At 41.9% G+C, this 20,121-nt stretch overlaps 1 protein-coding gene across 1 annotated transcript in view; it reads right to left on the bottom strand.

Annotated features, from left to right (window-relative positions):
* The window catches only part of clvs2 (clavesin 2), a 34,325-nt gene extending 16,940 nt beyond the window's left edge, over positions 1-17,385 (bottom strand). Inside the window, exons 1-2 of the mRNA XM_040126080.1 lie at positions 16,901-17,385; positions 14,358-14,532 (exon numbers count right to left, since the gene is read on the bottom strand). Of these exons, the coding sequence (XP_039982014.1) occupies positions 14,358-14,532; positions 16,901-17,289 (564 nt within the window). The 5' untranslated portion in view covers positions 17,290-17,385. The remainder of the gene's footprint in view (positions 1-14,357; positions 14,533-16,900) is intronic.
* Between the last annotated feature and the right edge of the window lie 2,736 nt (positions 17,386-20,121).

Raw genomic sequence — 20,121 nt, 5'->3', positions numbered from 1 at the left:
ATTTAAAGTAATTAGAGTGTTTTCTCGTCGGTCATTCCTAACTGTAATTCGCTCCCCCTCTGCATCAGAAAACAGCAGGTTTGTCACATGTAAAGAGACAATAAAACACTTGTACAATATCTCAGGTATCAAAAGTAACTCTACAGTTTCTCTCCTGCTAGAGATTCACACTAAGAGGGAAGGTCACGCAAATTAAACCGCAGCCTCGGCAGGTTATTAAAATACTGCCAACTCCACTCAGGAGCTCGTAGAGGGACACGAGGTGGGAAATTACATTTCGCTCTAACTGAGAGATCGCTGTGTTTTTAAATGTATATTTTTATATCAGCTGCATATGGTCAGCTCTACTCTGCCTGAGCAGGCGTTCAACCAAACTGTCAAGTAAGTGTTAGTTTTTTACGAAGGAAGGATTGATACGGTTCTTTTGGGTTTTTTAAAAATGTATTACAGGATTTGTTAATATTGCAGGTGGCTCCCCTTTGTCTGGCTCCGTGTATTCATACTGTGTGTGTTTGGTGCAGTTGACCTGAACGGCCAGATTGTGGGCTGAAGCTCAGCTGCTGCCAAACACACAGCGGGAAGGAGAGAGAGAGAGAGAAGAGGCGAGAGGGGGGTGGAGGGAGAGATACGCAGCGACAGGGGACTGATTTGGCCGATCATCGCTGCGTCATGATTCCTGAAGCTTCTGAGCAAGAAAAAATATGCACCGCTAATCTTGGTCCCAACCCTGGATATTATGGGTGTAAGACAAAGCCACTATCTGTGTTTGTCTTCTGCTGTATTCAGATTTACAACAGAAGTTGTTAGAAATCATCTATACAGTTTCATTTTCTGTGTTCAGCTCTTTCACACTGACAATTTCCCGTTTTATCATGTATGACCACAAAATATATTAAATAACCTTAGAATATAACATTAGATTTTAACCATGTACCCGAGCTCATCAAATTAAAAGCTGAGTGCCTGTTAACGAACCATGTGCAAATGAGCGGAAATTGATAGTGGAAATAAAATGGATGAATGTGGCCTTAAGCTGGTCTAAAGTGCCCATGATAAAAACTGAGAAAGCTAGTGACAAAAACATGGGACATAATAGCTTCTTGGGCCATATAGAATAATAAGTTCTTTTTTTAAAGGAGGTTTTGCATGTGATAGGAGGTTTTCAGATAAAAATAACGTTGGTTTTTAGTGTCTGTGAAAAGAATCAAGTAGCTATTGACAAAAACCTAAAAATCTCTCCTGGCTGTTTTGCATGCAGTTTTAAGGTGGTCCAGCTCGTCAGTTGCCCTACACTGTCTAACAAATGGTCTGTTCATAACCGAATAATATATTTCTATTCATTTACATCCTTATTCCATTTTGAAATTAGATTTTTGCTGACCTATGATAAGTTAGATTCATCTACAGCGTAGCCAACATAGAGAAATCAGTGATCACACCTGTGAGTATTAGTATTAGTATTAGTATTAGTATTGGTATCATCGCAGGGTTCAGTTATCCATAGTCTAAATGTTTCAGGGGATCTTCTTCACTAAAACAAACACAAAAAAGTCCTGCAGCATAATGGCAAAATACAGTGTTTGTCACTGCCTCTCAAGGTGATCCAGTTGAATGTTTTCCGATCTGACAAAAATCCGATTTGATGATCTCTCTATCTATGATTAATGCTTGATAGTTTGACACGTCAGGATATACGCTTATTCCCGCTCCGGCCCGGAGTTGCTCTCTCGTTGCTCCCATGTCTGTGTGCCAAATATTAAACTAGAGTCGGGAGACAAATAGCTTAGCCTGAGCTGGGAATGGGGACACAGCCACGAGTTTTACTTGCTGTGATTATTTCTTTGCCGGGCACAGTGGCATATTTCTGAAATTTATAGAACTGATCCTTTAAGTTTAGGCCAGTAAAACTACCAGGTTAAAGGTCAGGCAAAGATCGTGGTCTCGGTTAAAAGATATGTTGATCGTTGGTCGGAGACAGAACGTAAACAGTGTTGGAACGAACGACCAGTGCCGTCATTTTCTGAGGAAGACACTTAACCCTAACGGTCCGAGAGGACACTGTTGGTGCAGACCAATCGAGAGCCCGTTTGCTCAAAACAAGCCGACTTTATTTCCTGTTTACAGACTGCAACTGTATGGTAACACTTAAAAGTATATTTGAGCACTGAATGATGTTATCTGCAGGTAAACTGTCTACCAGACTTGTTAATGTCAACGTGGATGCTGACTGCTGCAAGTCTTGGTCAGTTCTCCTAAAATAAAAAGTAAGGAACACTTCTTAGCTTGCTTAAACCCATTTTCTGTTAACAGATTTCCCAATTGTACAGCATATAATGGATTTGCCATCTAAATTATACATCTTGAGATTAAAGAAAGACAAATTATAGGGTGCTTAGAAACCTTCTATCATTTACAATATACATGATGATGATGATGAGAAGGAGGATTATAATTGAGTAAATTTGATTTAATGTCCCAAAATGTCAAAGAGCTTCGTTTTATTGGCGAAGTGATGTTTTCAAAGCAATTACCTCTAAAGAATTTTTTTTTTTTTTTTTTTTTTAAGTGTTGTGACAAATTTTAAGCCACTTCCCGAGAAAATACAGTAGGTCAATATCTAGTATCTAGTTTTTTTTTGCAGCCGTTATCATCACGATTTTATCAGGAGTGCCGGTCGTTCTGGGGGGGTGTTGTATGTTACATAACAGTGCTAGTGCAGAGTAAATCCAGTGGGAGTTTACTGACTGGAACTGTACCACTGTATATGTTAATGTGGTCTAAATATCTGCAGACAGTCGGGCTCCTAAAGGGACACATGCACTCCTACTGAAAGGCAAATGAGTAATAAATTATGGAGGAAGTTAGAAAAGGTCACTGTTTCACATTTGATCAAAAATCGACTCAGAGAAATCTATACAATTAATGTTTAAATTTTATTTTATTTTTTGTGTTTAAAAATTCTGAATTTATTTTACTACAGCTGCAACAAACTATTTTTTTCATTATCCATTAATCTAATTATTTTTTCTGAAAAAACAGTTAATCGTTTAGTGTATAAAATGTCAGAAAACTGTGACAAATAAACCAGGGAGACATGTGACCAACCCTCCAAGACCCAAAGATATTAAATTTAAAGTGATATATATAACAGAGAAAAGCAGCAAATCATTACATCTGAGAAGCTGGAACAAGCTGTGTTTGGCAATTCTGCTTGACAAATGACTTAAATAATTAGTCAATCAAAATTTGCTGTAGATTAATTATGTGTCGATCGAATAAACAAACAATTGATCAATCAACTACTTATTTTGGCACTAGATTTTATACTTATCGGTCGAGAGCAGAGTTTACAAACAATGAACGCATAAATTGAAGTACACCATCATCCAAACTGAAGTAGGAAACTTGTTGAAGCTGCACTCATTGATTTTTTTCTGATCTCGGGGGCAACAGAGCAAGTTGCAAACGAAACATGATTAAAACATGTTTAATCAGCTGAAAGAAACATTTTAAACGAGACGCGTGTGTGTCATTCAGACAAGGGCGACTTTCACGTTAATGCTCCTTATGACTTTATTCAGACATGCCATTGCTTGTGTTGCCCAAAACACTTCCTCTTTGCAGCCAAACCTGACCATTTCTAACAGCGTCTGGAACTAGGTTGCAGCTTTTTAAAGCATCACTTCCCAGGCCGTCGTGGTTGGCGGGCACACTATATGTTAAAAAAAACGCTGAACAGGTTGTAACCTTGTGCCTATTTCCTTCATAGTTATTCCAGGGTTAGAGTGATACGGTGATGTTACCCGGTCTGACCTAGGGAGACTGCGTGACTTTCTGTGAAAAATGACCAGGATGCCTATTAAGACATGAGACTGACACTGTAATTGCTGTCGGATTGACGGACAGGGCTGCAACGTCTGAAAGGTGCTTGAGATGCACTAAATACAGACGGAAGGGATAAAAAAAAAAACTATTAAATATAAAGAGCTATTTCTTTACTTTGTTTCCTTATTTATTTTCCTCAACAGTATTGTGTATATAGGGCGATTTATTTAGTATTATCTGGATCATTACGCTATAAATAATACATCACACATTCACATAAAGCATAATTCATTTACAGTATTTTGTGGCGCAGTCGGCCGGCCGAGCAGCCGCCTCTCAGCATCTTGGAGGAAGAAGAGAGACAGAGATGGAGAAATGTGTTTCAGTCTCTGCACAAACACACACACACACACACACAAACACGGAGAACAAAAACAACAAAAGGGAGCCCATCTGGAGGAGAGGGCAGAGCAAGATAGCGCGGCAGTCCGACATGTTGCCGTGGCAACATAGCGAGGGTGGGATGTAGCGGGAGGGAGCCGGGGAGGGAGGAGGGAGAAAGAGGGGGGGGGTAAGACGAACAACGTTTTATCGTGCAACTGGCTGCTGAAGATGAAGACGTTGCTTCTTTAAGGTTAAAAGTAAACAGAGAGAAGAGCGATTTTAGAGATTTTTGGATTTCTATTCTACTAATTGAGTGAATTTTGGACTACATTATATTTCTACAGAAAAATACCCATTACTGGCAATAAAAATATTTTTTTATAAATACAGGCGTTTCAGTGCGATTATTGAGTTCTTTTTTTCCACAAAATGAATAATTATCTCAGTGTGGTTTGAATGCTCAGGCTGCTGTAACATCACATAAGCTGCCCTGCCAATATTGTCTCCGGCGAACAATGATGGAGTGACTGACCTAAGAGAGAAAAGGGGGAGAGAGACAAGGGGGAAGGGGAGGATGATGATGATGATGATGATGTTGTTGAAGAGGGAGGGGGAGGGTAAAGAAAACAAAAGTGAGAGGGGTGGGGAGGCCAGAGGGGACAGAGGGAGAGGACGAGGAGAGTGAAACAACAACAACAGAGAAGGACGCCGGAATTTCATATTTCTATATGATGTGGGTGCTCTTTTACTCTATGCTGAATCATTTGGGCCATTCCTTTTAAAAGATGATGACAGTGGGTCTGAAATTTCTTTCCAAGTGCAACTGGAGATCTAAGAAAGGGTCAAGATGTCAGTTGAAAGGACATAACATAACTGTAATAGGAAAAGTGTTAATTTAACACTGAAAACGTTGAAACTGATAAGAATCAGACTGCACACTTTTATCGGACGATTTTTCAATCCAATGAACATGAAACATGAAACGTTACGAGCTCATCAAAAATGATTAGGATTCATCCGCTGGGGAGCATGAACGTCTGTACCAAATGGAAATCCACCCAATAAGAGTAGAGATATTTCACTCCGGACCACATCGTTTGACCAACTACACCTTACCAACCGTACATCCGTGCCCCTGTGAAGCTTTCCTCATTGCTGCTGGAAGACTAGGGAAGCGCCGATCCGATCGATTATTGGCGAGACTTGACAGATTGACTTTAAAACACAGTTTCTTTGTCGACGTTGTTATAAAATTCAGTGTTTAAAATCACTTATATTCATTCATTGGTATGAAAACCTGTTGACCTTTTGGTTCAAAATGTACAAAAGCTAATTTTTTCTACGCTTTGTGTTGGTAATTTGTTGGGAAACATTGCAGGGATAAAATACAGCGAAGAAAAAGATCTCCATCTCATAGTTGAGAGTGACGTGTAATTTACAGACTCATCTTACCTCAGACACAGAAAAAATGATCCAAACGATTTCCAGGCAGCGAAGAAGCAATGAGACTGATTTCAAATTTGGGTAAAACAAAACATAACAAAACGTAACAAAGCAAAGCATTAGGAACCTGATGTTAACTGCACTTCACAGTTCACACTCTGATAGAGAGCCCGCCTGGATCCATTCATATCTCAGATGTAATGGCCTCATTCACCTGTCATTTCAAGTGTCTCGCACCCAGAGAAAAACCAGACGGGATTTAAGGCACGTTCATTCACACTTTGCCACATATATGCTTCTCCACTGGCCAAATCTGATTACAATCCATTTCTATTTTCCAGTGCTTCATGCAAATCAGGCTCGGGCCTCCGCCGGTCCAGAGGAGAGCCGATCTGTTTGGTCGCTGCCAAAACCGTAAGAATAAGAATAAATTCTGCACGTTAGCAGTTTAAATAACCACCTCTGGAGGGAGAGGTAGAGAAATCGCATTTCAATCCTCCTTGAATGCCATCATTTGGACCCCATTTGACTCGTGCCTCAAAAACTAAACAAAGACTGGACCCCAGTGTGTTTGTGTACAGTACCTATGATGCTGTCAGCGTTCTGTTACACTACAGTGATAACTGGCACAGTTTTTGACTCCAAAGTGCAGATAAAGGCACTACTCGGTTCTTGGCTTTAATTAATTTAACTAACGCCGAACCTCATTATCCTCATGTTTGCTAAAAGCACTGGAATAAAAGTCATCTCATCAGCCCGGCAAGAAGTCCCATATGTTGGACTTTCCCACTAGCATGTGAATACGACATTAAGGGGTTTGGCCGTAACAAAAACTGCCCAACGGACACAATCCCAGATCACCACCGAAATCTAATCAACTGATTCCAGGGACAAGGTCGATCCGTCAACAAATTTGAGCCAAATCCTGCTAAAAGACAGACAGATGTAAGACTGTTAGTCTAATTCACATCATCATGACACAATAAAATACCCCATATTACTGCCGCTTTGAACGCAGGCTACACACATGAAGCCGCAGTGTTGAGTCTGCCGGCTGCCAGCAGCTGCGTGTACAGTCGGTTAACTGACAGAGACCCAGGACAGCTCATTCATTACCGTGAGTGGCAGGTAGTTGATCTGAGGTCACGCGGTGTCGGGCTGTGACAGATCACATTAACAAGGCGATTCACTCCTCAGAGAAACGGCATCTACACAACACGGGAGGTGGCTCCGGTCCACCTCCAGCCTGCTCAAAACGGCGGGTATATTTACTTTAATAAAAACACAGTTAAACATTAACCACAAGTATGAAACAAGTCACTTAAAAAAAAAGAAACAGGAAAAGGCACAGCCCTGTAAACGTGGAAAAAGACCTTTGACATCAATTTCACATGAAAATAGATTTCGTTGATGGAAAGATTACAAAATGGCTTCTATTACTTTAATTTGAATGTGGATGTTTTTATGCTGTTTTACTTTTTTAAAGTGTTTTTGGTGCATTATCGAGAGCACTTTGAATTGGTTTTGTGTACGAAATGCGCTATACAAATAAACTTGAAGAATTTATTTATTGTTAAACGTTTAGTTTTTTTTTTCTTCCCTGCCTTGACAATCTATAAAGAAAGGTTGTATTTTGAATTTCTGAACTTTTGACATTTTGGAGATTTTTTTCTGATCCATTACTTTGAATTCAGTTTTAAAACATTTTCTAAACTTAAAAAAAAAAAAAAAGAACAACCCAAAAGAAGGTCTTGCAGATTTGAAACTTTAATCCTTCTGTAACATTGTAATCCTGGAGGATTATGACTGGATGGGTTTGAATCCCATCCTGCACACTGTCTCACCCTCTGTGTTTCCCCAGACTCTGTAATGTAATATCTTTCATGAGAGCATAAAGAAATGTATGTGGAAGGGTTCTTTTCACACAACTGGGGAAAATGGAGCATGCACTGTGTTGTATGTACTGTATCTAAGAGGAATAAGTACACAAACTCCAGACAATACAGTCTGTGGCACAAACAGCCAGGCAGTACATTAAGAGCTAGACTGTGGAGAGGGTCAACTTGAGGACACAAAGCTCTGTTGTGTTGGCTTCCAATTCTACACTTGTCCCTAACTGCCCATTAGTTTTTCACTCTGTTTTAGTCGTTTCAGATATAAATCAGTCAGCAAAGCAAAAAAAAAAAAAAGAAAAGGAAAAAGGGAAGTGATTTTTTTTTTTTCCCTTCCGAGTGGTGGAGCCAAACAATGGCAATGAAAGCCGGTCAGCTGGCTTGTCCAACACTTAAGTCCAGAGCAAGATACTGGGTCTTGACAACCACTGGACGTAAGCAGAAAAAATTGGCAGAGATATTCATGATACCCAGAGGTTGATTCCTGAAATCGGTCTGACACTTGGCAGATTCAGCCGGAATTTAGCCCCGAGTTGGTCGCCCACTGTCTAATTTTAGACTCGGGCTGAATTTCTTTCATGTTCAGTATGAGCACATACTGTATGTACATCGTGGCAGGTCACTTGATCCGTACAGTGTGAGCAGTAGCAGATTCTGGCTTTGTGGAAAGGCCAATAGAAAAACGTAGTTCGAGTTAATACAATGTACATGAGTAATAAAATCGCACAATATCTGCCCATCTTAGTGTTTTGGTGTCCTGAAGTCTCATCACATGGAACTGCACAATGGAAACCTGAGCGTGGAGACTTGTTCTTAACCTCAGGAACTCATATCTGTGGTAAAATATTCTACATTCAAGCTGTTGTGAAAGCTCGGGGAAACGCTATGAGTGAACCTGGAGTTTAGAGGATAAGGTCAAAGTTCTCCCATGACCACTAGTGTGATCAGCATAAGGAATCTCAAAAAACTAGAAACCCAATTTCCATCATATTTACTGCAGATATGCATGCCTCCAAAGGATGAACCTTTTCTATTTTAATCGGTCATATTGCTGTAACAATTGAGATGGATATTCTTGGCCCACTGAAAATCGTTCCTTATAATTTTGGTGACGCCTTGACCTTTCCAGTCGTTCTGCAGTCAGGTCATAGTGAGCGGATCAACCCTTGAGCTTTTAAGCCTTTTGGTGACTCCCTAACTTTTCCTCTAGCTCCATAATCAAGCCACAATGTCCGAAATTTAACAAGAATCAAGATTTATTAAGCTGATGACCATGAAGTTTGCCAAGACCATTCAAACTCCCAGAGGATGAATCCTTTCCATTTCCAGAAGCTTCCCTCCAGCGCCACACTCATACTAAAACGTAATTTTTGAACACAAAATATGTCCTAATCTAACAGACACTTAATTTCGCCATTTAATTTGCTGGACACACAGCCGGCATCAACCATAGGACAAATTTAAAATTTTTAGTCTCACTACTGTCAAAGCTCCAAGAACAGAACTGGCAGTATGCGGTTTATTCTCTTTAACAGCTGCAGATACAGGGGTGTTGGGTAGGATGTGTAACACGCAAACCACAACGTTCCAGGTTCAAATCCGGCCTGCACTGCTTGTTATTCCATATCTCTCTCCCCACACTTCCTGCCTGCCTCTACTCAAAGGCAAAATGCCCAAAAAAAATAATCCTGAGAAGAAAAAAAGAAAAAAAAAAAGAAAAAGCAGTTGCATATTTGGGGTTGTGATAACTGTTGAACCCTCTAGGGTCCACCAGCAGGGATTAACATCCTTGCTTCTGCTGTGATCTGTACAACACAGCGCTATAGATCTGGATCCCAAGGCACGTGGCCTACATGCTATTTGCATTTGCTCAAACCCAACATTGTCGGGGTTTCCATGACAAAGGGTAAAATCACAATCGGGGCAGTTTGAGTTGGGTTAACGTGGAGGATGAGGCAAAACATCGTGCTGGCAAGACGGATGCAGCGTCCGGATGCAGCGGCGCAGTGCTCCTCACATCGCACATGTACAGTGCCACTAAACAACGAAACAACAATGAATATTCTAACAATTCTAACAATGAAAAGAAAGTTAAGCGGATGACTCAACACAGGCAAAAGTGGAAGATACAAGATACTATATACATAAACCAAAAAGGATTTGGACTTCATACACTGCAAAAACAGCAATTCAAGAATGTCGTATTATATTATTTTAGGAAAAAATAAGATTTTCCCTTATCGCAGACCAATAATACTGTTAAACACAATTTATATTATATTATTATATTAACTTATTTCACATCTTTATTTGTCTCAGGTAGATATTCAATCTCTTTTTCAGCTGATAAGAAACAAGTGTGAAAAATAAATTGCATGGTTTTCACGTTAATAATCGTAAGCATATAGTAAGAGAAAGACAGCGTGGCAATCTAGTAGACAACCTTAAAATAGACTATGCAAGACAAAAACAACTGAAATAATCTTATGTTTAAATTTAAAATGTAGCCGAACTTAATACAGATTGCTGTGAAGGTATAAAAAAAATATATGCTTACCCCTTTGGCAGAAGTTTGAGACTGAAATAAACAGTACAATGGAATATTTTGCATGTTTGTAGGGAATTGTTTTTTGCAGTGTAATTGCTATTGTCATTTGTCACATTGCCGTCGGTTCATATTGGAATCGGGTAATCCAGCACTGAGTGCAATGAAAAACCTTTGGAAACAAAGAAAAAAAGAATGACAGCAGCAGCAGACGTAAAGTTGCTGATGCACACAGAAGTTAACTGAGGGACGTGTTCAGTGTGAATCAGCCGTCAGACTTCAGCCAACAGTCATGCAGAAGAAAGCGTGTAAGCCTTCCCCGCAGATGAGTGTGACTCAGCTGCTTTTAAACACAAAAGTTTTAATAAGTTTTCAGACTCAAAACCAGATCTGCTCAAACTGAGGTGACCCACTGTGGCTGTTTGGCAACATTCAGATCTGTGTGTGTGTGTGTGTGTGTGTGTGTGTGTGTGTGTGTGTGTGTGTGTGTGTGTGTGTGCTCTGCTACCTTCACATACTCCACAGAGGGTGAAACATAAATGCTGAACGGGTTTGTAATTCATTTAACCATCTATCTATCCATTAGCTATCCAACTTACCTTTTTTTTTTTTTTTTTTTAGGGTCGCAGCGGGACTGGGGCCGATCCCAGTTGACATTGGGCGAGAGGGGGGGGGGTTAATGTAATGTAATGTATGCAACCAAATTGCAACCGGTTAGGCTTTTCAATTCAGGTTGAAACTGAGTACATTTGTCGCAGTGTTTGTTGTTGCTGCTCCGATGTGGTATAAATAACATTATCACGTTCCTTCTTCCAGTTGAGAGATGTTGCGACCACAGTTTTCCACAACGTTTAAAATTGAATTCTGCCTGGAAGTATCTGTATGATGTCGCACTGTAACGCCACACATTTTTACCGCTGTTGTTAAAAAGGATGAGACTGGCGTCAGTCTATATTTTTCCATTACGCCGACAAATTCCACTAAAATCTCTAAAACCAACAATAAGTCAGTATTTTCCCTAATACGGTTGGTCCCTGTAGTTCTTAGCAAACATTACTCAACCAAGAGTAAATAGTGCATTTGTTGGTGCGCTATTTTCAGCAGCGGATTAATACATATGAGCAACGGAGTATTAACTACGTGGGACTGACTCAAAATAAAGCACAGTGTTCCTTTAATGAAGGAACATGTCACCCAGCGCAACAGTTTGGCTGGCTGATGTGTTTTTAATAGTTTTTAAACAACAATGTAGCTCAATGGCTCAGAGGAATAACATGTGTCAGGCTTCGGATACCAACACAATACTTTTTTTGTTATGGTCTTTTCATGGGATCTGTTTCCATTAAAGAAAATAAAGATCATTGCAACCCTTAAATTTGTTTTCCTATCATTGCATACCGAGGAAATAAGACTGAATTTATTGCTACAGCCCTGATGATATTAGTAACTTGTTTTGTGCATTTCATTTGTAAAGTCAAATTAAATCACCCTACTACGCATCTTCCTTTTCTTTTTCTGCACCAAATGATGAGCAGCCATTTTTGTGAGCAGTGGCACTGTTGGGAATGACTCAGGGCTCAGCTAATACAGTAGCTCCCATCAATAATTCCGGCTCTAATCTGTGTCTGGAGAACCATCAGAAATGTCTTATATATGGAGTCGTCACAGTGATGCACTGGGTCTACAGTTATTCCCCCGGTCTGAGAAGCAGAGAGAGATTTTTCCCTTGCCAACGTACCACCTCATCTCTTTGCTGACACTGCAGAAAACTAATCTTTACGAAAGTGAAGGAGATGGAAAAAACTATCAAAGCATCCTGCTCATGTAGGAAAAAAAAAAAAGGTATTTATTTAAATTTTGCTGACGCTTAAGTAGAGACAAATTGATTAGAGGAATTATAATGTGCAAACTGATTTACATCTGTTTCTGCCACTGCATATTTTAATAGAGTTACTTTTAAAACCTCCATATAGTTTTTCTCATACAGTTGCATAGGACATAGAGCTTTGTGCTTAATTATATCTTAAAAATAAACAAAACCAAAGCATGAAAATGTCCTTGCCCATTTCTCAGTAAAAACACGACACTGTTGTGTCTTTTGCCGTTACCTATTAAACTACCAGTTACCAAAAATCATTTTAACACAAATAATACAAAACAATAAGCTCAACTAATGGATACATTTGAGGCTTTTGTGTTAATGCTAAATAAGGAGGATAAGTGGGTACGGATAATGGTTTGATGGATGGACGTTAAAGGTACCCTGCGGCGTTTTTAACCACTGCTGGCGACGTGGAGCAATCTCTTTATGAGTGGTTCCCGGTTTCGTTTTATTTTGCTCGCCTGCGTATACTAGGAAGAAGAAGACTGCTGGCTAGCAAACCGGGATGTAATTAATGATGCATGATTTAAAACACTTACAAAATCATCTCGCTAATTTTTGTTTTGAGGAAGGAAATCTATTCAGCTTGATTGTTAGACCTCAAGGATACACACAATGTGTTAACAGAAAAAATACTGCACAGGGTATCTTTTAAATGGGGCAGAGCAGGATAAAACCTTCCACTCCATCCATCCATTAGCAATATCCACTTATCCTTTAGAGGGTCGCAGGGGGCTGGAGCTGACAATGGGCGAGAGGCGTGGTACACCAAGCAGCCATGCAAGAACACTGCCTAACTAAAACAGTCTAAAATTGTCAAAACCTTGATTTTAATTAGAGACTCTGAGCACAAAATTTGATCACAAAAATTTAAAAGTTAAAAAGTAAAAACAGACAGATAGGCAAAAAGATGCTTAGCTATATATAACCACAGGATTTTTTTTTTAGGATTAGAAAACTATTCTTAGTGTATCTGTTCAGCTCAATAACAAAAATATAGGATAGAATTCAGTGACAATTTGCAGATTACAACGCCGCCAGTTTGTCATTCGTCACAAGCACACAAGATAATCTTTTCAGACCACATAGCATCCAACTCAACACTTCCCTCTAGAAACACTTCCCCTTAGATTTCACTCTGGCTAATGGAGCCCAACGCAAATTGGCAGATGATTCACAAGGATGTTGAGAAAAGCAATAAAAACCCCCGTCGTCCACACAGACGCACCGACATTTTCTCTCGGCTTTGGCTGCTTACCAAAGGACAGCTGTACGCTCTGTCTGTGAGCCTTTTCTCCTGTAACTCATTTCAGTAATGATATTAGAGGTGTCCTGATGACTGAGAGGACTAATGCGCGTCCATGCCATGAAAAATCCTGAATACACAAACACAAATCTAACGAGCACTTGCACATTGCTCTAATTACTCTGTTTTCCATGTGCCTTCCTATATGAGAAAAAGCTGGGAAAAAAAAAAAAACCTCTCATTAGAGAAAGCACAAACTAAACAAAACCAAACTGACAACCACAAAAAAAAAAAAAAATCACTTTTTTTTTGTATCATCTATCTGCCAGCACTTTGTATTCAAAATGGAAATGCCATTATCCCCTTCTGTTGCTCTTTAAACAAGCTGACGGGTTTAACACGGGGCTTGACTTGGTCTTAAGCGGAACATTTTTGACTGCAGAGAAGATGATGGGAAGGGAGCTGGAGGTTTGTTCTGCCACTGTCAGAAGCCGAAAAAAAAGAACTTCACAGTTGAGTGAAACTTAAGATTTTGCTCTTCCCTCGGCTCTGACAGCAAACATAAAACGGCTCTGTTGGGGGGACCAGCCTGCAGATTTTTAGACGCTGAGATAATGCTGGGAAAATGTATGGCGTAGGGCTGCAACTAACATTTATTTTCAAGAAAATTCATCATCGGTCAGTTTTATTTTCAATTAATTAACAGTCGATAAAATGTAACTGATGTAAAAAAATGACCAATTGCAAGTTCCCAAAGGTGACGTCTTCAAATTGCTTGTTTTGTCTGAGCCTACAACCCAAAAACATTTAATTTTTAATTAAATGTACTATTAAAACAAAGAAAAGCAGCAAACACCCTCACATTTGAGAAGCTAGAACCAGCAAATGTTTTACATTTTTGTATGGTAAAATCTTTTTTTTATTAAATCAGAACTCATGTAGATGCCCCCTTTATGGTTAAGGTTTGGTTAAGTTTAGGCAACTAAAACTACTTAGTAGGGGTTTGGGAGAGACCATGGTCATGGTCAAAAAACACTGCAAACCGCAGTCTCCAGTATCAGATTCAGACACTTTGCACACCCGGCCAGGAATCTCCCATAAGGACGTCGACGGAGCTTCCTGACAGGCTGAGCTCCTTACCTGTAGCCCCTCGATGGCCAGCCGCAGCATGCTGGGGGTCAGTTTGGACGCCTGCTTGAAGGTGAAGTTACTCCAGTCGATGATGAGGATGAAGCCGTTGACCTGCAGCTCCGGATCTTCGATCATAGACTCCAGTGACAGCAAGATAGCTCTCAGTATGTCCACAAACGTGTATCTGGGAAAGAGAGATGTATGGTCTTTTATTCTTAAAGGGACTTACTGTAGATTCAAAAGGATCCATATCTATGAACTTTGACTCCCTCTAGTATCTTGTGCTTAAAACACCTGTAAATAGTCTCTTACCTGGCGCTTGGGCATTTATGTACATGACCTGCTCCTAAATTCTCAACCCCAAATAGCAATGATTTAAAAAGCTCCATCTTAAAATCTTTGTTTTAGGTTCACTTGTTAGTGTCTCACAAAAAGGCAAAACTCTTGTCTGCTCGCTGTCTTTGTGGCACGTTTTAGCTATTTTAACTTGTGACCATGTGGCTTCCGGTGTTACCAGTCATCTTGCTGTTTGCTGCCTCCGTCTGTTCTCGAGGGTTTTTCGTCCAGCTGATGCCCCGCAGACTTCGCCGTCATATTCAACAGTCATCTTTTTTCCTGCTTGCTGTTGCCCTCATTATTTCGTCTCCCTCTCCATTTTCCCCTATTTGATTCTCCGTCAAGAAACCTTTTGCGTCTCTCTAGAGATAATAAGTATTTTTTCTTATTTTGCTTAATTGGCAGCTGAATAGACATAAGTCTGCCCGGTTGCAAGCACAATTTGAATCCTTTACTGCCAAATCTTACAAACCAAAGAAAGGCTCTACAAGTATTTTCTGAAATTTATTGAATTAGGGGAAGAGTGATGACTGCTAGAGGACGAAACAACCAAACAGATTTCAAAGACTGATTCATGTTCAGAGAGGAGAAACAAGATCTTATGATTGACTGGAATTAAAACTTGCAGTCTCTCTTTGCATTAATACATAATGATTTTGTTGTATGGAGTGGAGTCTATTAGTAATTGTTAAGTCTCCATTTTCTAGAGCGATCGTGATAGCGCTAAATGGTTGCTAAATGGTGAGTTTTTAAATCAGATATACCGTATTTTCACTCAACACTATAATAAGGCCCACATCACTATTTATTTGGATAACCCGTAAACTCTGATCCAGCCACTGCAGACTGTACAGTCACTTATAGAGAGAAACGTATCTGCACTAGACGATGTGAATGAACGGTGGCCTAACAGCTCATCTTGTATCTCCATTCAAACGGGAAGGAGGAAGGGTTTTTGGGGTTTTGCCCCACACGCGCCATGGAGGAATCCGCGTGAAATGTCTGTTCAAAGATTTTAAAATACAAAGTTACGAACACGATTGAGCTTATCATTAATGTGGGGGGGTGTAACTAAGTACTTTTACTCAAATCGGGAATCGTTTTCGTTTTATGAGTCGCCTGACAGCTGTATTTACCAGCTGCTTTGCAGAAACATGATGAGCAACAGTTTGTAGTTTCAACCAGTGGTTCCCACCCTGGTGGTCAGGTCCCTTCAGAGGGGTCACAAAATAAACATGAGGGGTTTGGAGCGGATCCAAAGGGAAGAAAAGACTTTTCTCAAACCTGTGCCTGTTTTGTTGTGAATCTGGACACTTGGAACTTTGGCGGCAGCTAAAAATGATTCAAACGAAACGGTTTTTAAGAGGGAAAACTCGGTCTTTGGGGGAAATACTTCACAAGTCATCGAGCTAGGCATGCAACATGTGACGAGGGTTCGTAAAGGAACAGCGTTTCATTTGAAGAAGTTAAAAGGTTGATAAAAAGGTTGGGAAAAACACCATGGATTAGTCAGACCCAAGAAGATCTTACATCTAATGCTTGTTCACTTTTATCAAAATAAAATGTTCACTGTGTGTGGACACCCCGTCACCTGTTTACCTGGTTTTCATTATTTGAGCTACTGTTGCAATTAAGCGGAATCTTAATCCTACAGCATACAATGATATTTTAGACAACAGTGTGCTTCCAACTTTGTGGCAACAGTTTGGGGAAGGTCCTTTCCTGTTCTAATGTGACAACGTCCCCGTGCACAAAGCCAGGTCCACGCAAAACGGTTTTCTGCTTTGTACATACAATATTTACTGCACGTCTGCCTTTCCTGGAAGAGAGAGTTCTCCTCGTTGGCTCTTTCTAAAGGTTTCTTCTTTTTTTCCCCCCTCCTATACAGGATATTTTTTCGGGGAGGTTTTCTTTATCTCTGCCTGCATACTTTTGGCCAAGTGGTGCATTCTGTCCATTTTGGCACTGCTTCTTTGGTTTAAGACTTCCACAACTGGTTAAAGAAGGACGATGAGTTGGTTTCCTGTAGTTTTCTCACGAACAATGACCGTGCGGCGCTGACTCGTCAGCTCGATAAACCAGACTCCACTCAATTATAATGGATTTTAAAACACTGACTCTCCTCTATTCTTTATGTGTCTGGCCGATCAGATAACCTCACACACAGACTTTACAGCCCCGTCACAACCAGCCCCAACCCTCTGCCTCCTCACTACCTGCTCTGGTCCCAGTTGGCTGCGAACAGGACCAGTATTTTCCTGCCGTATCTGTCCAGATTGGAGAGCACGCCGGGGAAACCGTCCTTCAGGGCCTGCTTGATGCCCGGGTCCGTGGCTTTCAGGTTCTTGAACATGTCCAGGTTCTGCTGTCGGTACTCAAAATACTGTGCCAGCAGCCGAAACGCCTCGAAGTGGTTGAATTTCCTCGCCCGGAGGAATCTGAGGATAAACACGTCGTCTGTCCTGAGGAAACCGATGTCCGGCCGGGTGATGATCATGTCCCGGACCTCCTGGATGTCCTGGTGTAAAGTCTCCGGGTTTTCCTTCAGCTCCACCTTGGCCTTCTCCAGGGTCTCTGGAGAGAGGCCAGCCTGTAAGTGAGTCATCTTTTGCAACAGCTGTCCCTCCACGGGGGACCACGCCGCACCAGCTTCCAGTGAAACAACAGAATAAACTGTTACCTCCAGCAACAGGGGGAAGGAGCCTATATTCAGTTGTTTTCTTTACGGTTTCCTGATCAGAAGCGGACTTCAGATGGAGGCCTGCTGCTCTGTAGACGTAATCCACCCTGAACTGGCACAGACGCTGCTGCTATGATGCTCCTGCGATGCATTTTCAACATATGGGCCGTTCACTTTTACGCACAGACGCATTTCAATTCCACCTTCAGGAATTCAACTTTACCATAATTTTCCCACCATGTATATCTTGAATCCGGTCCTCCGGGCTTCAGGCGGTACATCCAACCTGCTGATCCGGGCGTCCCGAGCTCAGAGCCGACAGACAGCCGCTTCCCTCCATGTCAAAGCCTCTCCTCTCTTTCTGTGGCACAATGACGACGACAGCATCACCGTCTCCCCGGCGTCGCTCGCGGCGGCCAGGCAATGCGGCACGACCCTGCAGCACCTGCTATATCATCATCATCATCATCCCCCCGCCTTCACAACGTCTCTCCATCCGCCGAACGACTGATGCTGCTGCTGCTGCTGGTGCCGCCGCCGACCGCTCCACCAGCGTCAGTCGAGTCCGATTTGGCCGCTAGTTTCCGCGTCTATATCCCCGTCTTAATCATCACCGCCTCGCATCATCATCATCCACACAATCTGGGTGTGAATTTAGATCCTAAATCCTGTTTCACAAAGCCCACAAAGGGGGTATCAGGAAGCACAGGTGTCCCGCGAGGTTTTGTTCCCCTCCTGCCTCTGGTTTCTGGGTTTTGGAGAGGGGTGGAGTGGATCGGGGGTGGGGTGGGGGGTGGGGGGGATTACCGTCTCCACTCCTCCTGCTGCCGCTGCCGCTGTCGTCTGTTCGCTGGGAAAGTGACTGACAACGAGCCAGTCTGTGCTCCGGTCGGTGTATGGACCCCACCGGCCGGGGGGGGGGATGGGAGGGAGAGAGGTGGCGGGAGGGCGGGAGGAGGAGGTGAAGTATAAGATGAAAGGGCCACAGATATAAAAAGGGAATGCCGGGAGGGAGAGAGGGCAAGGTGGCAGAGAGATGGAGAGATGGAGAGTAGCTAGAAAGTGAAGGAGGGACAATAGACGGATGCTGAAGGGAGGAGAGGGGAGTACGGGCGGATGAATGAAGGAATAATGGGAGGATGGGGTGAGGAGGCCTAAAAGCTGGAGGCGAAGTAGACAAAAAAAAAAAAACTGAAGGGCTCCAGGAATGAAGACAGGGTGGGGTCAGTGTTTTGGGCTCCAGGCAAAACTACATCAGCCTTTTCTGTCTTTCTCTCAAAGGACCATACCACTGCGGCTCCTTATGGCTCCTATAGTCTTCTTTATAATTTTGCAGATGATTTTCAAATACATTTTACAGCGTTTCAGACTCTGGGATGTGTTTTTACCTGTGGTTCCAGGCAGCCCTTGGTCTCCATTCAGTTCTGTACGATATAAAAATCAACCAGCAGACTCCTGAAACGTGCCTCAGCTTTGTGAACATCGGTGAACTTCCCGACTGCAGTCAACATATGAAATTACTACATAAAGTGGGAGCTTAGTTTAAGGCTTTGGTTCGTGCTTTTCTCCTCCTCTTTTTCTTTTCTTTGCACTCTTCGCACTTCAATGAATTGGTGTCTTCTAAGTGCACAGTAAGCTTTGTGCGTGGATTTTGTGGGGGCACGGTTTGGGGACACACGTCTCAGAACCATTGGGGCCCCAGGCAGCTGCCTACTTCTGCCTCCGGGTGGATTCTATCTGTGGACAGAAATGAAAGGCCAGGGGTGATGGATGGGTTGATGGATGGACGGATGGGTGGATGAGGGGAAGGACAGTCCGGGAACAACATTTGCTTTTTTCGTCACCACACTGAACTCTAATACTAATTCATCATCGTCATTTACATAGCAATACGAGGTACCCCCTCAAATGAGGTTGGCACCTGCTCGGTAGTGACCAGACAGCTGACAGCTTTAACATGCTGAATTAATTTCTTTTGTATCTGCCTCCTTATCTGTGTGTCTGCTTTACTGTGTCATTGCACATGGCTGAGTGGTGGGTTTTACATGTGCCATGCGGCCTGGTAACTCCCCCCCCCTTGCCACCTAATCAGCACAAGCACGTAAAATAGTAGAAGTAGCAAGAGAAATGGAGTCCACTGGTGGACTTTGTCCCTTGGATGTAAACATTTTCCGTTTACAAATTTCTTTTCAGGCGTGCCCAGGTAGAGCTTAGAAAAATTACTCATCTGCCACCAGAGACCTGGGTTGCTCCTTCCAGCTTGGACAAGGGCCCCAAAGAACAGGCGCGGGTGGGAAGCCAGTGAGGGGTCGCATCCTAGTCACTGGAGACTGGCTGATCAGCCTGATCTGTTGACACTGCTGGTTTGGAGCATATATATATACACAAACACATACATAAATACACACACACACACTATTTTTACAGTATTATAAAAGTTCAGTGCATCTTTTTGTTGCGGGTATTTTACGCCTTTTTTTATTCGAGTGGAGAGAAGATGGGAAACGAGGGAGAGATAGATGTCACAAAGGTCCCCGGTCAGCATTAACCCGGGGCAACATCCCTGGTTAACCCCTCTTAGGTACGGGGGGCAGCCCAACTGCTTGCTGTGTTATCAACAGCATCATACAAGTTTCTTTATGTTAGAGAACCACAGAATTCCTGGCACAGCACAGGACTCTATTTATTGCCATCGTCAAGTGTAACTGACTTTAGGTTCCGGCTGTCTCACACAAATCTACTCACAGGCAAAAAAAA

Source organism: Xiphias gladius, chromosome 4 (genome assembly GCF_016859285.1).
Source record: "Xiphias gladius isolate SHS-SW01 ecotype Sanya breed wild chromosome 4, ASM1685928v1, whole genome shotgun sequence".
Classification (NCBI taxonomy): Eukaryota; Metazoa; Chordata; class Actinopteri; order Istiophoriformes; family Xiphiidae; genus Xiphias; species Xiphias gladius.
The sequence above is the reverse complement of the archived record's forward strand: the minus strand, read 5'-3'. Positions and strand labels throughout refer to the sequence as shown.